General features: G+C 44.8%; 1 protein-coding gene across 1 annotated transcript in view; it reads right to left on the reverse strand.

The window, feature by feature from the left end:
* LOC117368597 (extracellular calcium-sensing receptor-like) overlaps window positions 1–17,954 on the reverse strand; it is a 35,155-nt gene extending 17,201 nt beyond the window's left edge. Inside the window, exons 1-3 of the mRNA XM_033962326.1 lie at window positions 17,734–17,954; window positions 8,043–8,334; window positions 1,516–2,346 (exon numbers count right to left, since the gene is read on the reverse strand). Of these exons, the coding sequence (XP_033818217.1) occupies window positions 1,516–2,346; window positions 8,043–8,334; window positions 17,734–17,954 (1,344 nt within the window). The remainder of the gene's footprint in view (window positions 1–1,515; window positions 2,347–8,042; window positions 8,335–17,733) is intronic.
* Between the last annotated feature and the right edge of the window lie 546 nt (window positions 17,955–18,500).

Genomic DNA, 18,500 nt, shown 5'->3' on the forward strand with positions numbered 1-18,500 from the left:
ACTTTTCTTGCAATTTTCATTTCAATGAGGCAAATACATCTAGTAAAGGGGCATAAGTATAGGGAAACCAAGCCATTGTGCCATCACCGATGAGGCTGGCTCTTAGGCATTGGTGGAATGAGGCATTATGACATCACAATACGAGAGACCATTGAAAAGTTCTCAACCCAACCAAGAAGAGCATGATGTGGAGCCATGAAATTACAATTATTCCACACTTTTCTTGCACTTTTCATTTCAATGAGGCAAATACATCTAGTAAAGGGGCACAAGTATAGGGAAACCAAGCCATTGTGACATCACCGATGAGGCTGGCTCTTAGGCATTGGTGGAATGAGGCATTATAACATCACAATATGAGCGGTGATTTATTTTCAACGAATGGAACAATAAACCTTTTTTTACCACAGAATCTATGACACAACCTGAAAATAAATTTTTTCTGTTACTACTCCTACATTATGGAAAAATCTGCCATCCCATCTCCGTGAAGATTCCTCCCTCCCTAAATTTAAACCAAACTTTAAAACATTTCTGTTTAAAATTCCTTCGATGGCTTTTTATAAAGGGCTATCCGGGTGTACAGATGGCTTTTTCCCCTGTCCCCAACCTACTTCCGAGCTTGGCTGAAATTTAATCTTTAGGCTGGCCAGCAGCAGCAAAGTCAGCCTGGTGTTGTTGGCCTGCCCCAGAAGCTGCCTCACTGGAGTTTCCCGCCTATGCAGGAACAGGAAGTTGCTCCAAAGAGAAGGCTTCTGGTTAAGGCCAACGGCAGCAAGATCACCTTGCTGTTGCTTCCAGCCATTCCAAAGATTCAGTTTCAGCGAGGAAGTAAGTGGGGGACAGGAGAGCGAGAGAGAAGCACCTTCTCGCGGGGGGGGGGGGGGTGTTGGAGGGAGGGATATAGAAAGAGAGAGAAGTACCCATGGGAGGGGAGTTAGGAAGAGAGAGAGAGAAAAGAACTCACAAGAGAGGGGGTTATGGAAAGAGAAAAAGAGGGAGAGAAAACACCCATGGGGGATGGAGGGAGAAGAACCCTTGAGGGGTTAGGGAGAGGGAGAGAAATGTACCTGTGGGGGAGGTGGGAAAGAGAAAAGCACTAAAAGGGTACAGAAGTTGAGAAGGCGACTAAGGAAATGGATGAAAGATAGGGCGGGGCAGGGGCAAGACTGGTGAAAGGTGGGGGGTTGGGCATGGGTGAGACTAGTGGAAAGGAGGCCTGGGGCAGGGTCATGTGACCTCTTTGTTGACTTCACAAATATGGTAACCCTATATATAGTGAAATTATACAAATATGATGGAACACTAATCAGTGTTCCATCATATTTGTATAATTTCAAAATTTGCTCTTTGGACACTTTATTTGATGTCCAATCACTTCATTCAACTCTATATATAGTATCACTTTGTGCTGGGTTGGCTGTATGTGTGTGTCTTTGTTTTCTATATAAGCAGGTGGCTATATGTTTTTGTCTCACTCACACCTCCTGCTTATAACATCTGGTGTCATTTTACCTGCCATGGCTGGAATCTCTGCCACAGACTCTCTCTGTCAGTAATCGGTCCTTGTAAGGGCTCTGCCGTGTACATTTGATGTAAAGCATGTGCCAGGGCATAGACTGCTGTATAAATATTGTAAGAGAATCTGAAATTATAGACATCATACAGAGAAGAATCCAGGCTACGCAGCGTCTCAGACCCAGTACAATTAGGCAACATATCAAAATGTTTCCATCTATTCTTTGTGCCTGGCAGCCTACATCCGAAATTTCCCTGCCAAATTAATTTCAGTAAAACATCATCTGGAAACATGGTAGGGTTCACACTATAAAGGAAATCCTTGAATCCAGGAATTTCACCTTTTGGGATAGAAAATGCTATCGAGCCATTTAAGATCTGGAAAGCTTTTCCTATATCGAAATCTGTAATAATTGGCAGAGTTGCTGACAGAATCCACACCTTCGGAGGTATTTCATGTTTTCTCCATTCTTTGAACATGAACTGCTGGAGCAGATAGACCATACTACTGTAGACGACTATCACGCTGCAGGTGGAACTGTGAATCAGGTGAACAACCTCCGGTATAGTTTGATCATTCCCAATCATTGGTATCATTGCTAAAAACTCAACACAACCTCCGCTCTGAATAATTGTCCACTTAAGTTCTTCACCAGCTGATTGTCCTTGATAATCAGCTGATGTCAGGATCCCAACCCAGGTCCATCCAAAGTGCCGGAGTAACTGTATAATAGCGTCATACTGAGAGCGCTCATTAGGGACCATTCGGAAAAAGGATGGAAAGAGAATCCGGTCACTGAAGACGGGATCCATTGCTCCATAACTGATCTGTGAAGGACACAAAAAATAGCATTTTAGAGAGGAAGCCCAAGACTGTACAATGCAGATGGAGGCCCATTTCTCAACTTGTCTCAAACAGGATCTGTTGACACACAGTCTGCTGTGAAACATGAAAATGGACATTCAGAGAGAGGGAGCAAATTCTGGGTAGAAGAGTAAGAAATAGGCGAGGGATAAGACACTGGATGGAAGAGAGAGGAGGAGCAGATGCTGGATAAAAGTGGGAGAGTGTCAAATACCGAATGTGGAAAAGAAAGAGGATAGGGTTAGTGACTGGGAAATAAGAGGAAGTGAACTAGTAGAGCCAGAGTGAGAAAAAGAAAGGGAAATTGTAAACTGTATAGTAGGAAAGAATTAAATCTGGACAGAAGCAGATAAATAAATTGAAGAAAGTTGAGTGAAAAAGGAGAGAAAAATTAGAAAAAGTAATTGGGAAAACAACAAAGGTAGAACAAAAACAATTTTATTTTTTGTTTAGAATAAAGTAGTGTGGTATCTATGTTAATAAATGTTGCCCTGGATTGGGTTTTTGCCAGGTACTGGTGACCTGGATTGGCCATTGAGAGGATGGTCTGAGCCCGTAAGGCTATTCTTATGTTGTTACGTAAAGATAATGAAAATGGAAATAAGGCGATATCTCTTTATTGGACTAATTTTAATACATTTGTGGCCAATGTTTGGAGACCAAACCCTCCTTCCTTATGTCAGAACAAGATACCATAAGATCTGTATATTGTCCTGACCTGAGGAAAGAGGTTGTGGCTTCTGAAACCTAATTGAAAAATGTATTTAGTCCAGTAAAATAGTTTCATCATATTATTCAAATATTGGTGTTAATTTATATCTAATATAATAAAATAATAGGCCGCGCATGCGCACTCAAAAAACGTGTTCCCTGTTCTGTCGCGAAAACACGAGTGCGAATGCGCGGCACCGGCTGCGGCGGCGGCTTTAAAATAAAAAAGTTACACAGCTGCGGCGGCCTTCCTCACCCCCGGCTCTCATTGTGCATGGTACCGGCTCCTCTCTTGAACTGCACCAGACTCTGCTGTTCTTCGGTCTGCCCTGCTCCTTGCCTTACTATATTTTTAAGTTGAAAGACGAGGCAGCGGCTCCTCTCAGGATCCCCACCTGCGTCGGAAGTCCAATGCAGTCGGGGTCTTGAGAGGAGCCGCCGCCACCGTGTCTTTCAAATTAAAAATATACTAAGGCAAGGAGCAGGGCAGAACAATCTTCAAAATGGCGGCAACTCGATCTCCATTCCTCTGGGGGGGGGTCTGGGAGGAGAGGGATCGCAGCCACTAAGCGCCCCCACTGAGGAGCCCAGCAACTTTCCGCTGCCCGGGACCCGAGTCATTTGCCGCCCCCCCCCCCCCCCCTTCCCTTACCGCGGGCCCGACTGGCGATTTAAGAAGCGTGTGCATCAGTCTTCACACGCTGCTTCGGGCCCTTCTACTGCCCTGATTTGCTCCGGATGTGCCAGAGTAAATCAGGGCAGTAGAAGGACCCGAAGCAGCGTGTGAAGACTGATGCACACGCTGCTTGAATCGCCATGTGTAGTCGGGCCCGCGGGAAGGGAAGGGTAGGGGGTGGGCGGCAAAGGACTCGGGCCCGCGTTTGTAGTTGCCACTGTGGGAAGGGAAAGGGGGTAGAGGAAACCCTAATGCTGCTGCACAGGGAACTGGTGTGGGGGGAGGGAAATGGAAGGGGGAGGGAATGCTGCTTCGGACAGACAGACAAAGGGAGGAAGGAAGACAGAAAGAAAAGAATAAAGACACAGGGGCAGGTGCACAGGGAACTGGTGTGGGGGGGAGGAAAATGGAGGGGGCAGGAATACTGCTTCGGACAGACAGACAGAGGGAGGAAGGGAGACAGAAAGAAAAGAATAAAGACACAGGGGCAGGGAGATATTCAGAAAGACAAACAGACAAATGGGGCCAGGGAGAGACAGACAGACAGAAAGACAGCGGGAGTCGCGTCAGGAGGGGTGCGGGATGTCGCAGAGGGAACTTTTCCAATGGGTGCATCTGGGCGGCTGTTGGGAGCCTCTGATCAGGGGCAGAGCAAGGTAAGTGTATCATAGGGATAAGAAGGAGGAGGGGGTAGAAAAAGGAAGGGACGCCTACTGCTGGACAGGGGGAGAAGGAAAGAGGTGCTGATGGACAGGGGGTGTGTGAAGAAAAAGGAACAGAGGCCTAATATTGGACAGGGGGAGAAGGAAGGTGCTGCTGGACAGGGGGGAGGTAAAACAAAGGGAGAAGGGCTGCTGCTGCATAAGGAGAGCTGTGAAGGGGTGGTGGTGGACACAGGGGAGGTAAAAGGAAGGGAGAATGGACAGGGGGAGCAGGCAAGGGGTGGTGATGGACAGCCAAGGAAAAAGAAAGACAGAAAGAAAGAAAGCGGCTAAGGAGAGAAGAAATAAAGAGAGACACACACACATATATTCTAGCACCCGTTAATGTAACGGGCTATAAGACTAGTATAATATAACATAGTAACATAGTAAATGACGGCAGATATAGACCTGAACGGTCCATCCAGTCTGCCTATAAATTATACCCATTAAAAAATACATAATTAAATTAACTTGTCTCTTTGATATTTCAGGGCCGTAGACTGTAAAGTCTGGTATTGTCCTAGGTTCCAAATGCTGAAGTTGTCATCCAAACTCACTCCAGCTTATCTAACCATCCCATTGTTTGCAGGATATTTACCGTAAAGTCTGGCCAGTAACATCTTCATGTTCCAAATTAGTTTACTTCTGCTTTCTTTAAATTTTGCAGCATGCATCGGTGTCGTATTGTGGCTTGTTGGGAGTTCAGTTTAATATTTCTATTTTTAATTTATGGTTAGTTATTTTATACTGCTTGAGGGTCTGTGTTCTGTGTATATGAAAGGGAGAAATTAGGTTCTTACCTGCTAATTTTCTTTCTTTTAGATTCTCTTGACCGATTCCGCTGTCACTGATGGGTAATAGCTCATTATGATCAAATGTGAAAAATTACAGTTTACTGCAAAGCAGACAAGATCCCCACAAAGTAAACCACTAGCAAAGTGCTACCAAAGTGAAGGAAAGTGTCTGAGAGCACCACTCAAAGGATCATAAAGTTTGTCGCCTTTGATATATATGGTGATGGTTTTCTTTCATCAACAACACCTTCACTCTTTTTACGGCGTTTATCACAGCTTAAATAATCTCATATTAAATGTCCATTTAAACTTTTTTTGTTTTTCAGACAATATATACTTTTCTTAAACCTTTTAAATTTTTCTAAACTTTTTTCCTTTTAATTTTCATTTAACTAATTCCTTCTCAGTGCATTCAGTCTATTGGTGATCACAGAAAAAATATGGCACCCTTTTGCCACACTATTCTTTCATTATTATATCCAAAAACTGACTCTATTAAGAGCAAACTGTTACTTATCTTAAATGATGCCCTTGATCACTGTGATTTGGGTAAGTCTGGAGAAACTGCTAATTTTCATTCATTCATTCACTATACATTCTTTAGGTCTGACGGGGCCCGTTTCGCCGCTCAAAATGCGGCTTCCTCAGGGTTAAATGTCGGTTCTTCCTCAGCATTCAGAATTGATGGGGGAAGTCTCGTGGGCTGGCTGCTGCACGTGGCCATGGCCAGTCCCTGCTACGGAGGGGGAGGGATGGAGCATGTCAGCTCCAGATCGGCTTTGCAGTGGGTGTGCCGTCGATGGCAGGGAGGCATCCTGATGGCAGTGGCTTCAGTGGGGGGGGGGGGGGAAGGAGGGGGGAGGCAGGGATTCCCAGGGAGAGGCTTCTAGTAGGCAGGGAGGTGTACAGCGGGCATCAGACGGAGGCAGGCAGGCATACTGATGACAGCGGAGGCTTCAGATGGGGGAAGCAGGTAGGCTTCAAAGTGGGTCAGTTTCAGGGGAGGGAGTAAGGGAGTGGGCCAAATGCTGGAAGACAGTGAAGGGGGCACAAACTCAGGACACTGAAGGAAGGGAGGGAGCATGGACATGGGACACAAGGGAGGGAGGAAGGGGGCACTAACTTGGGACATAGGAGAGAGGGAGGGAATAGAAAGTGAGTGAGAGGGAAAGAGAAGGTGCACATGGGGAAAGGAAGAGGAAAATCGGGCATATATATAGAGAGAAATGAGTTAGAGATGCATGGGGAATAGAAGGATGAGAGGGAGAAATGTTGGATATGGTGGTGGAGAGGGAACAGAGGGATTGATTGAAGGGTATGCAAGGGTGAGGAGTGTTGGACTTAGTGATGGAGGGAGAGATGTGGCATGGTGTTGGAGAGGGGTGATAGAAGGAGAAATGGGCATGGGGCTGGTGGGCAGTGGTGAAAAATGATCTGGGGGATGAGAGAGGAAGAAAAGTTGGACTCATGGAGGGACAGAGAGAGATGTTGGTTGGGGAATGGAATGAGGTCTGGAGGAGAGGAAGCATGCAGAAGAAAGGAAAGAAAGAAAGAAATATTGGATGCATAGTCAGAAGGAAGTGCAACCAGAGACTCATGAAATCACCGGAGAACAAAGGTAGGAAAATGATTTTATTTTCAATTTAGTGATCAAAATGTATCAATTTTGAGAATTTATATCTGCTGTCTATATTTTGCACTATATTTGTCTATTTTTCTATAGTTGTCACTGATATGACATTGCATATTTTAAAGTCATCTGCCTTGGCCTCTTTGAAAAACACCCGAATATAAATGATAATTAACATTTTATCTGCGTACAGTGTGCTTTGTATTTTTATCATTTTGTAATTACCATTATGTATTGATAAGATTAATATATATGAAAAATGGATGGAAATAATTCCATTACAATTAGTACTATTATTATGGGGGGTGGAGTTGGGGGCGGCATTTGGGCAGGTCTGAGGTGGAGCTTGGGCTGGGGTACTCAGTTGGTATTTGTTAGGGTTAGGGGTTCTTGGCTTGAAGAGATTGAGAAACACTGTACTATACCAAACTTTTGGTCTCGGTCTCCATCTGCTGGTCAAAATGAGCTATTACCCATCAGTGACAGCTGTACTGGTCTAAAGAGTTTTGGCAAAGAAGGACATGGTTTTGTGTTAGCATTAACTGTGCGAGATGGATCTGTACTAATCTGTCTTCTTCAGTTTTCCAATAGGTTTATTTATGATCTAGTACCCATTGTAGTATTTGTGGTACACTGTTTTTCTAAGTAGGTGCTGGTTATGTGGCTCGTGGAAGTTGCTGCTATTTTGGTATAGTAGGGCTCTATAACCTCTGATTGGCACTGCTCCATGTTGCTTCTTTGGACAGAACAGTTGTTTTTGGTGATTTTCCCCTTGATGTCTCTAATTCACATTCTCTATTGGAGCTCTCGGTACTTGGGTATTAACTGCAGATGATGCTACAGCTCCCAGTGAAGTAGAGGAGGGTCACAAAATAAATTCAGATTGGATTCCTTCTGCATATGACACACAGCCTTTGGGACACAACCCACATGTCTAGAATGTCTCACTTATATTATCTTCTGGAAAAGATATTGTCAAGGTAATAACATAATCTCTTTTTAACTCCAGACTAAACAAAACCATGCTCTTTAAAGAAACCATTTATCCTCACGGTCAATGATTTTTATTGACCAGCATTTAAAAAAAATAGATTGTTGATGTCAATCCTCATTAAACACATCCAACTAAACAGACCAGTTCTACCTGAGGGTAGCGGAAGATTCTTGAAAGCTGTGATATTGAGTAAGTTGTATCTGAAGTCAAATCGCCAATGAAAGCAGCCAGTACTCCTCTGTCTTCACAGCTGTAATTAGGGACTGGCACTTGTGTCCCAGACAACAAGCTCAAGGTTCCATGTATGGCTCTTAGCTCCCAAGCACAGGAGTCATAGATCCGATACCCCAGGGTAATGTTGGGTAAGAGTTCAGCATTGTTATTGACCTCTTCCACTGTGAAGTGAAAAACCAAGCGGTGTCGATAATAGCGGATAACATGACTGTGGAAACAGAGATACATTTTATTGAGATGTCAGAATTCAGCATGGATTAGTTTACAAGTGATGAGGACGTTCTTCATAGGATCTCCAGAGGATGCTATGTTTGGGTAGATATTCCATGTGTACCTGACCAGGATGAACGGAGAGATGCTGAAATGTTATCAGAAATTAGAGAGGCTAACAAACTGGGTAACACAATAATACTGGGTGATTTCAACTACCCCGATATTGACTGGGTAAATGTAATAGGGCATGCCAGGGAGATAAAATTCCTTGATGAAATCAAGGACTGTTTTATGGAGTAGCTAGATCAGGAATCAGGATAAGAGGCAAAGCAATTCTAGACCTAGTTCTTAGTGGAGTGCATGAATAGGAGCGAGATGTAATGGTGTTGGGGCCGCTTGATAACAGTGATCATAACATGAATCAGATTTTATATAATTCTTGGAATAGGAGATCACGTGATGCACTGAGCCAAGGCAGAAGCAGGCTGCCTGAGCTCCCGGGCCCCGAGTCCTGAAGCACCCTGTTACTAGCCTTTGGAGGTGAGCCGGGAGACAGCTCTTTGCAGTGCTTGCTGTGCACAATATATGGACAGATTTCTGTCCTCTTCTGCGTCGCCGATGTCAACCCGCACCCAAAAAAAGGATCGGCCCGCAGCACGGTGCTGACAAAATGGCGCCGGTCACCTCCACAGCCGCGATTCAGCAAATAGTGCCGGAGGCGCTGACGGCCCTTACTCAAGCAGTAACAGTGGCAATGCAACCCAGCATAGAAAAACTTTCTGAACAGCTCCAAAAGCTTGAAAATCTACTTATGGAGACTACTAGCCGCACCGCGGCGCTGGAGACTTGGGTTTCCAGCGTCGAGGATACACAGTAGGCACATGACACCACGTTACAGGAACTGCAGGCTCTGACTCAAAAACAAGCAGAAAGACTGGATGATCTTGAAAATAGATCCAGAAGATCTAACTTACATTTTTTGGGGATTCCGGAAACAGTACCCGGTCCTAAGCTCCTGCAGGTGCTGGAGGCCTGGCTGACCAGTTCCTTTCCCTTGAAGGACGGCCTGGGGCCTATTCGACTGGAGAGAGCACACCGGCTAGGCCGAGAACAAGCAAGAAAGGCGAGGCCTCGCATGGTAATAGCCAAACTTTTAAACTATAACCATAAATTGGAAATCTTGCGCAAATATAAACAACTTCGGGAGACTTTAGCATTTGAGGAGTCTGAGGTGCGCATTTTCCAGGACTACTCTGTGGCCCTAACTGAAGCAATTCTACCCACTTTGCTCCTCTTTGGCTGAAAAAAAAAAAATACGCTTTCTCTTTTTATATCCAGCCACTTTGATAATTTACCATCAGGGATGCTGGCAGGTATTTGAGGCCGTGGCTGAGGCGGCCCTTTATGTGAACACTCAGGTGTTGCCCCAGTCGGACCTTACATGAAAGAGCACTTGGTGTGTTTCCTTGTTTGTCACATGCTCCTGTGTGCCTGTGACATTATGGATGTACCGGGATCTCCTGGTTTGGGGGAAGCCTGGATCTCAGATAATATGGCTGTTACTTGCTATTCTGGTTTAAGTTTGTTTACAATTTTGTGTTTTTTCCTGTTCTAGTTCAGAAATTGATATACTGTATATTTGAGCTCATCCTAACGTTCATTTGGTCTGCAGACTGCTCTTATGACTATTGTATTTACTGTATGGGAACTCGGGGCCCGGAGTGGCATTGTTTTGTGATCTTTCACACCTTTGGGACCGCCTAGGGCGAACCTGAGGCTGTGACCACAACCATGCAATTGGGGAGAAGGTTGGGAAGGGAGGGGGGGTTGGGGTTCCAGGGGGGGGGAGTCCTTGGCCTACGTGGTTGCTGCTGGTATTCTTTCGATTATTGGGAAGGGTGGGATCAGATCCTGTTGCGAGACTCCTGCACCTGACATTTACCATGGTACTGGTGCTCCTCGGGCAAGTCCTGAGCGTCATGTGGCTGCCCTGGGTATGGCTGGGAACCCGGGGTGGATTTTTTCCACACTTAGCATTTTATATGTTTGTACTAGCCCCTTTGGTACTTCTGGCTAACACTTTGAGAATAGTATCCTGGAATGTTTCGGGCATTACCTCTCCCATAAAACGAACAAAAATTTTAACACAACTCAAACGACATAAGGTCGACATAGCCTGTCTGCAAGAAACCCGACTTACAGACTTGGAACATCAGAAATTGAGGAGGTCCTGGGTAGCCGCAGTGCATGCAGCATCTTCAACTCATAAGCGGGCAGGGGTGGCGATACTGATTAGTAAGACATTGCCTTACACTGCGAAAGTAGTAGCCTCGGACCCACAGGGCCGCAGTTGTCAGTAGGCACATATTCCTTTTACTTGATGAATGTATATGCACCTAATACCTATGACCATTCCTTCTTTGAGGGTCACACTGCCATGCTTCTTGGGCGGGTTACTGATCCGGTATACATTGCAGGGGATTTCAATCAGGTGTTTGACCCGACTTGTGATCGTTCTCAGCCGGGACCTGGTGCGAGTATATCTCATACCAGAGGCTTGCCCTATCTTTGCGCCACTTTAGATCTGGTGGACCCGTGGAGAATTCTCCATACCACTGAACAGGATTACACACACCTCTCCAGAGCACATAACACAATCTAGGATAGATTACATCCTTACCACGCGCAGAGCATTTCTAAATGTGGATACAGCGGTAATAGGCCCGGCGGTGATTTCAGATCACGCGATGATCTGGCTAGATGTGAATGTGGGCTTCGGTTTACGCGGACCTGTACGTTGGCGCTTTCCTAGTTATCTATTTTCTGATGACCATTTCAAAACATACCTAACGACTAAATGGGGTGAATTCCTAGACTTTAATGGTCAGCATAGCAGTGATCCGACACTGTTTTGGAGCACGGCTAAGGTGGTGCTCAGAGGAGATTGTATAGCTTATGTAATATGAACTAGCAAGCGCTAAGCATCAGTATACCCTGTACCCAACCCGCCATGCTAGGGAACACTTAGCTTCTGTGGAAACGACCCTCAACTTCTATATACATGAGCGCACGGTGAAAATGCTCTCGTATCAAAAATTTCGCTACCATCGCTATGGAAATCGGGCAGGGATGTTATTAGCCCGCTTGACTTCCCAGGTGCGGGGTCACCGTTATGTTCTGGGATTGAGGGATAGTACGGGCCAATTTCACCACACTACTGAACACATTGCACAACTTTTTCAGTCCCACTTCGGGAAGATATATGGGCGCCGGGACTCGGGAGCTGAACCCCTTATTAAGGACTATTTCACGGATTCCGGTTTACAGCCGCTCTCTGACTCGGATGCTAGGTTTCTTAATGCACCCATCACCCCTAAAGAACTACATAAAGCTATCCACAATCAATGAAATTTTTCGGCTCCAGGGCCGGATGGCTTTACGGCAGAATTTTATAAACTGCTCTCAGGACAGCTTAGTCCTTTTTTAAGGGACTATTACTCCCAGGTAATCCAGGACGAACATTTAGAGGCACATCTGATTTTTCTGCTACACCACTGGAGTTATCTTTGCTGGCTCCGTTCCATGTGAGCTATTTTCTACATGTGGCGGATCCGAGGATGCGTCCTTTGGTGTCTCACTACCCCATTTTTACGCCGGCCAGAAGGACATGGAGATGGGTCTGTAAAACAGCCAAATTGTCTTCTAGGGTGTCTTTATATTTGCCTATACTGGGCAATGGAGCTTTCCAGCCGGGCATGCAAAATGTCACCTTTCTTAGGTGGCAAGCACAATGTCTACAATATCTTTTTCACCTGTTTTCGGAGGAGGGGAGCCTGGTCACATTTGCTGAGCTGCAACAAACTTTTGACCTACAGGGTAATGATCTCTTCGCCTATTACCAGATCCGTCACTATGTTCAGTCCCTCCCAGTGGCTGCCCTTACTGAAGTCTGCAGGGAGGCGCTATCAGAACTCTTCAGCCTTTCAGCCCAACAGAGGATTCCTCTACGATTTCATATTGTGGGGATCCGGGATTGCCAACCAAGTACGAATCTGGATATATTAGCGACAGCGTGGGCTGAGGACTTGCATTGCCAGTTGACTGCTCAACAGTTACAACGGGTCCTGAAGAACATTCAGAAGGTGTCACCCAATATTACTCACTGGGAAATGCAATTGAAAATTGTTCTTAAACTTTACATTCCACCGGAACGTGCAGCCCGGATGGGGATTACTGCGTCGCATTCTTGCCCGAAATGCATAGAAACATAGAAACATAGAAGATGACGGCAGAAAAGGACTATAGCCCATCAAGTCTGCCCACCCTACTGACCCTTCCTCTTAAGTCTATACCTAGTGACTATTTAATCAGATTCACCCTCTTAGGGATCCCCTATAGGTATCCCATTTATTCTTAAAGTCCCATTTATTCTTAAAGTCCATCAAGTCTGCTGACCCATCCTCTTAAGTCTATACCTAGCAACTGATGTTTCAGTTCCACCCTCGTAGGGATCCCACATAGGTATCCCATTTATTCTTAAAGTCCAGCACGCTGCTGGCCTCGATCACCTGCGCTGGAAGCTCATTCCAACGGTCAACCACTCTTTCTGTGAAGAAATACTTCCTGATGTCGCTATGAAATTTCCCGCCCCTGAGTTTGAGCGGATGCCCTCTAGTGGCAGAGGGTCCCCTGAGAAAGAAGATATCTCTTCCACCTCGATACGTCCTGTGATGTATTTAAATGTCTCAATCATGTCTCCCCTCTCCCTACGTTCTTCTAGAGTGTAGAGCTGTAGTTTGTTTAGTCTCTCCTTGTACGAGAGACCTTTGAGCCACGAGATCCTCCTGGTGGCCATCCGTTGAACCGACTCGATTCTAAGCACATCTTTACGGTAATGTGGCCTCCAGAATTGTACACAGTATTCCAGATGAGGTCTCACCATGGTTCTCTACAATGGCATTATGACTTCAGGCTTCTTGCTGACAAAGCTTCTATTGATACATCCCATCATCTGCCTTGCTTTAGATGAAGCCTTCTCCACTTGATTGGCAGTTTTCATGTCTGCACTGATGATTACTCCTAGGTCTCGTTCCGCCGAAGTACTAGTTAAAGTTTCTCCATTCAAGGTGTAATTTCTGCATGGATTACCGCTACCGAGGTGCATAACCTTACATTTCCCAGCGTTGAAGCCCAGCTGCCAGGTCGAGGACCATCTTTCCAATGTAAGCAGGTCCTGTGCCATACTATCCTGTAAATTACATTCACTTACTATATTGCATAGTTTAGCGTCGTCGGCGAATAATGTTATTTTACCCTAGAGCCCCTGAGTCAGATCCCCTATGAATATGTTGAAAAGGAGTGGGCCCAGGCTCATGCATCTTTGAGTCACATGTTTTGGGCCTGCTCTGTAATCCAACAGTTTTGGAGACATCTTGGCCTATATACCACATCGCTTTGGGGAAGGCGATGGCTTCCGCAACCGAGGGCGTTATTTGTATTTTATAGCCTCGCCCAAACCCAGAGCCCTTTTGATGGGGAAAAAAGCCATCCTCACCAACTGGCTCTCCCGTGATCCCCCATCATATGCACAATGGAGATCCCTAATGATAGTGCAAGCAACACTGGAGAGACGCATGGTGGGAGACTTGACTCTTGGCCCGGGTCGCAAATTTTGTCAGGTGTGGGAGCACTTCTGGCAGGACCTCACACCGCATGCTCGCAGTAGACTTTTGAATCTTTAAGATTTTATTCCCACTCTCAGCTGTTGGACCGGCCATGGATTCTTGGGGAGGGGGGGGATGGGAGGGGAACTGATTATATTGTTGAAAATGTTATTTCCTGAATGGTACTACTGTTTGTATTTGCTTCTTACTGCTGGAATAATAAAAATCATTTAAACATAATCCTTGGAATAAGTTCACACAGGAAATCCAATACAACAGCACTTAACTGTAAAAAAGGTGACTATGATAACATGAGGAGAATGGTAAAAAAGAAACATTGGAGCAGCTGCAAAGGTCAAAAATTTACATCAAGGATGTTATTCAAAACTACCATTCTGGAAGACCATTCACTCTGTAATTCCACCTTGGGTCACCAGAAGTGATCGCTATCTCTACTTGTATGTTGTGACAGGAAAGCTCCTGTCACAGGTAAAAAGACTGGGGGTCCAGTCAGAAATACTGCCCTTAAGGCTGTAAGCTTTAAAATAAAGCCTGTTTCTCCTGGTAAAAGCAGCAGAGTAGCACAACCAAATAACATGTCGGAAAAGCAGGGGTGGGGTCAGCTCAGAATTCAGGAAGGGAGGGCACTGAAACCACATGCCAGTCCCTATTACTCCTTTCCCCAGGTTAGAGGAATCCAGGTAGAAGGGGGTGGAGCTGGTCACCGAGCCTTGCAACCAAGCAAACCTCAAATAGGCAGAAGGCAGAGTAATCAGGGAGGAGGAGGTGGCTCACCTGTTCCTGATTATAGGAGCTCAGCAGCAAACCATGATAGCTGCTATCTCCCTTCAGACAGAAGCCAGCTAAGAAAGTTTCCAGGACCCAGCCCACCCGGGGAGAGAGATTAACTCCAGGGAAGTACAATCACTTTCCTAACACATTTTGGGGTGAGGGGCTGGAGGTTGTTCCTGAAGGGGAAAATGATTTGAGAGGGCTGGCAGTTATTCAAAGAGGGGGATGGGAAGAACCCGCAGAAGTGCAGGACTTCATAGAGAGCCCTAATCCCCTGGAGCCAGCCTGGGAAATGCTCAGTGAGGAAGGCTCTGGAGAATACAGGTTTGAGGAAGACATGGACATGGAGTCTTGAGCTGGAAAAGGCATGGCAGCAGTGCCTAATTAAGTAATGCCAAAATAATTTTTTGAACCTCAGTTCTCTTAAGTGCCCTTTGAATTAAAATTCTGGATGTTAGAGGCATGTTCGGGTGGGCGATAAGACCTTTAGCATAAGGGAGGTTTGCCCGCACAACCTGGGTTCAGGTTGTGAACGTCCTTCAAAGGGAGGGACTAGGAGAGAAAGAGGAAAAATAATAAAAGCCAAAAACGGTTTTTTTTTCTACAAAGTATAGGGGAAAGCTTGCTGACACCTGTTGTGCTCAGCTGTGAATTAATAAACCAGTTTGGGTTGGGAGAATTCTTAGTCCTGAGAGGGGATGCTTCAGAGGCAGTGAAGAAGCTGCAAAAGCATTTTTTTTTTCTGTTTTTTTTGGGGGTATGATTTCAATGCACTGAGGAATATTGACAGTCACAGGCCGAGGCACATCCAGCGTGCCCGGGACTTATGTAATATACTGTGGACTCAATGACTGTGTCCAGTGACAAATGTGCATGCAGTGATGTTTTGGCTTGTACGTTAATAAACCCAAGGAAGTTTTGCTAGAAGTCCAGTCTCCAGGTTTTTTCTTTGACCAACCATATAAAAGGCGCTCCTAAAAATCTTACCTATGATCCGAGCCGGGGTTTCCCACCTACATGGGGTCTGGCCCGGCCACAATGTGCATAGAATGTCAGAGATGAACTTCACTCTTACGAAAGGCAGTGCTGGATGTCAACTCAAGTTCTCCAATTTACGGCAGCCATTGACCAAAGGAGAGTTTCCTTCTGGAGAAGCATTAGATAGATAAGACAGCAGAGCCACTAGAACTTTCTTAAATTCTTTCAGTATCCTCTGTTCCTGACACCTCTTATGTCCCTCCCTGATTCCCATCGAAATCATCTAGTATTTTTTGTCACTCAGGCTGCATTTGGGAAATTATTAAGTGCCATTGGTGGTATGCTTTTTTTTTTTAAAATGCTACTATGGCTTAATCTGCAGTATAAAATACAAAATATCTTTGTTAAAATTGCCCAAACGGCAAGAATCTTGTATTTGGATCCTATGAGCTGTTTCATTTGTATTCTGCTTTCATTTAACATATCTCTATCATATGATTGTTTTATACTGCTGTTAAATGGATTTAATTCCAAGTTTACCTCCTCGATTGTATTTAAGCTTATAATTGATCATTTTACTATTATTAAGCTGTTAACCAAATTGTAAGCGTTTTGTTAAGCTGTACCTGCAGAACACACCTTGGGTGAATCCCAGTACGAGGGTGGTTTGAAATGTTTGGTAAAAAAGGAAGTTAAACAACGTAGTCTCCATGGAAGGTTGTAGGCTTAGTCCAGTGAGTTCCCAGGTTTTTTTCATAAGCTATTTTTCCTACAATTCAACAAACCTAGAAACTCACTGGACTAAGTGTATAGTCCTCCATGGAGACTATGTTGTTTAACTTGCTTTTTTTATCAAACTTTTCAAACCACCCTCGTAAATAAACAAGTCTAAGGAATAGAGTGGAAGAGTTTTACTACTTGGGATCTAGCTAGGACCCCTCATGAGACCCCTGAGATCAGGACTAAGAAATTGGGCCTACTTAGGAAAAATGGATTCTAAAGACTTCATCTCTGATACAAAAACTGCCTGAACTATGAACAACATGAACTTTGAACAATATGCAGACAGCTGCTGTGGAAAATTCCAAGAAAAAAACACTGGTGGCCACAGCAGGTCAACATGATCTGCCCTGTATAGATAGTTACAGGGTGGAGGCTGGAAATAACTCATATGACCTAAGAACACAACAAGCTAAAGGAACTGATAACCACAATATCCAAGAAAGCAGAAGCAAGAATGGCTACTGAGAAGGGAGGGGCCCATGTCCAGATGGTCTAAGACAGGGGTAGGCAATTCCAGTCCTCGAGAGCCTGAGCTCCTCCTAAATCTATCTCATGCATATTTATTGTAGATATCCTGAAAACCTGACCTGGCTCCGGTTCTCGAGGACCGGAATTGCCTACCCCTGGTCTAGGATAAAGTACCAAAAACACCCTGTCATGGGAAATAGGGAAGTCATTTGTGACACCACCAAAGTCTTGGAATGACCCAAAGTTACCTGACATGGCAACCAATTAGTAGTTTGAAAGTGTAATAACCAATCAGACTGACTATGTATCCACCAATCAAAGTAGCCATGTAATATTCTATAAACAAGCAAGCTTAATGTATCCAAGCCAGAGTGGATTGAGACTTCTACAAACTTGCTAGCCTTTGGTCGTCTCCTCCACTTGGCACATTTGCTGTATATTCATCTTATTGATGCAAATGTTGTAAACTGACTTTTTGACTTATTAATATAACATCTATTTGATGCAGCATATGTGTTGTAGTTGTCATTGTCAATAGACAGTAAAGGTGAGCATCCACTATCTCCTCCTCTTAGGGAGAGGAGGAGATAGTGGATGCTGCAGATGAGCAGACTGGATGGACCATTTGTCCTTTATTTGATGTCATGTTTCTATTACCCTGTTCAACGTTTTCACTCATAACTTGATTTAAGCTTCAAGAAGCTACTTACATAAAGCAATCCGTAGAAGCTGGAGGCTCCTTGAAGTTTGTAGAACCAAGGGGATTACTTTGCATGTGAATCTGTAAGATTCCACCAAGGATCAGGTCTCCGTCCTTATGGTACATGGACAGGTCTTGTCTGATTTTCAGGTTAAACCCAGTAGCTTGATTCACAGCTTTCTCAAATAGATGAGCAACAATCAGAAACATGAAAGAGAGAAGGATCAACATAGCGCTTACCGGAGTCAGATTTTCCAGGCTTAGGTGCTGGTGATGTAGTTTTTTTTGATCAGATGAGCCAGAAATACCATTCTCGGGTCACCAAGCTATTGGCATGGCTGTGAGATCCATACGCATTGATGGTGATGTGACCATCTCCCAGTGAGAGGAATACTGTCTGACTCTCTACACAGTCCCCAAAACAGCTCTTTAAAAGCAAAAGCAGCTCTTTAAAAGCTGTGTGGAAAAACAACCAGGTATTTTCCTCTGTGATTTCAGACAAAATGTAAACCACCATAGAATGACCTTGATCCAAGGTCAACAATCTAACTAACACTTCAGAGCAGTAATCAGGAGGAACTGTTATTACAATCCTGTGGGGCACAACGAGATGAAAAACAGATTTTTATACACAGGTGCAGTAAAGAGGAGCTTCCAAGAAAAGGACAACATCTGGATTTCTGTTTAGCTGATGTGGGCAGAAGTCAAACTTAGGCACTTTAGCCATTTAAACCTACTCTCTACCTCTTGTTCCCCAACATGTTCTGTGAGCACCCA

This window comes from Geotrypetes seraphini, chromosome 10 (genome assembly GCF_902459505.1).
Source record: "Geotrypetes seraphini chromosome 10, aGeoSer1.1, whole genome shotgun sequence".
In the NCBI taxonomy this organism is placed as follows: Eukaryota; Metazoa; Chordata; class Amphibia; order Gymnophiona; family Dermophiidae; genus Geotrypetes; species Geotrypetes seraphini.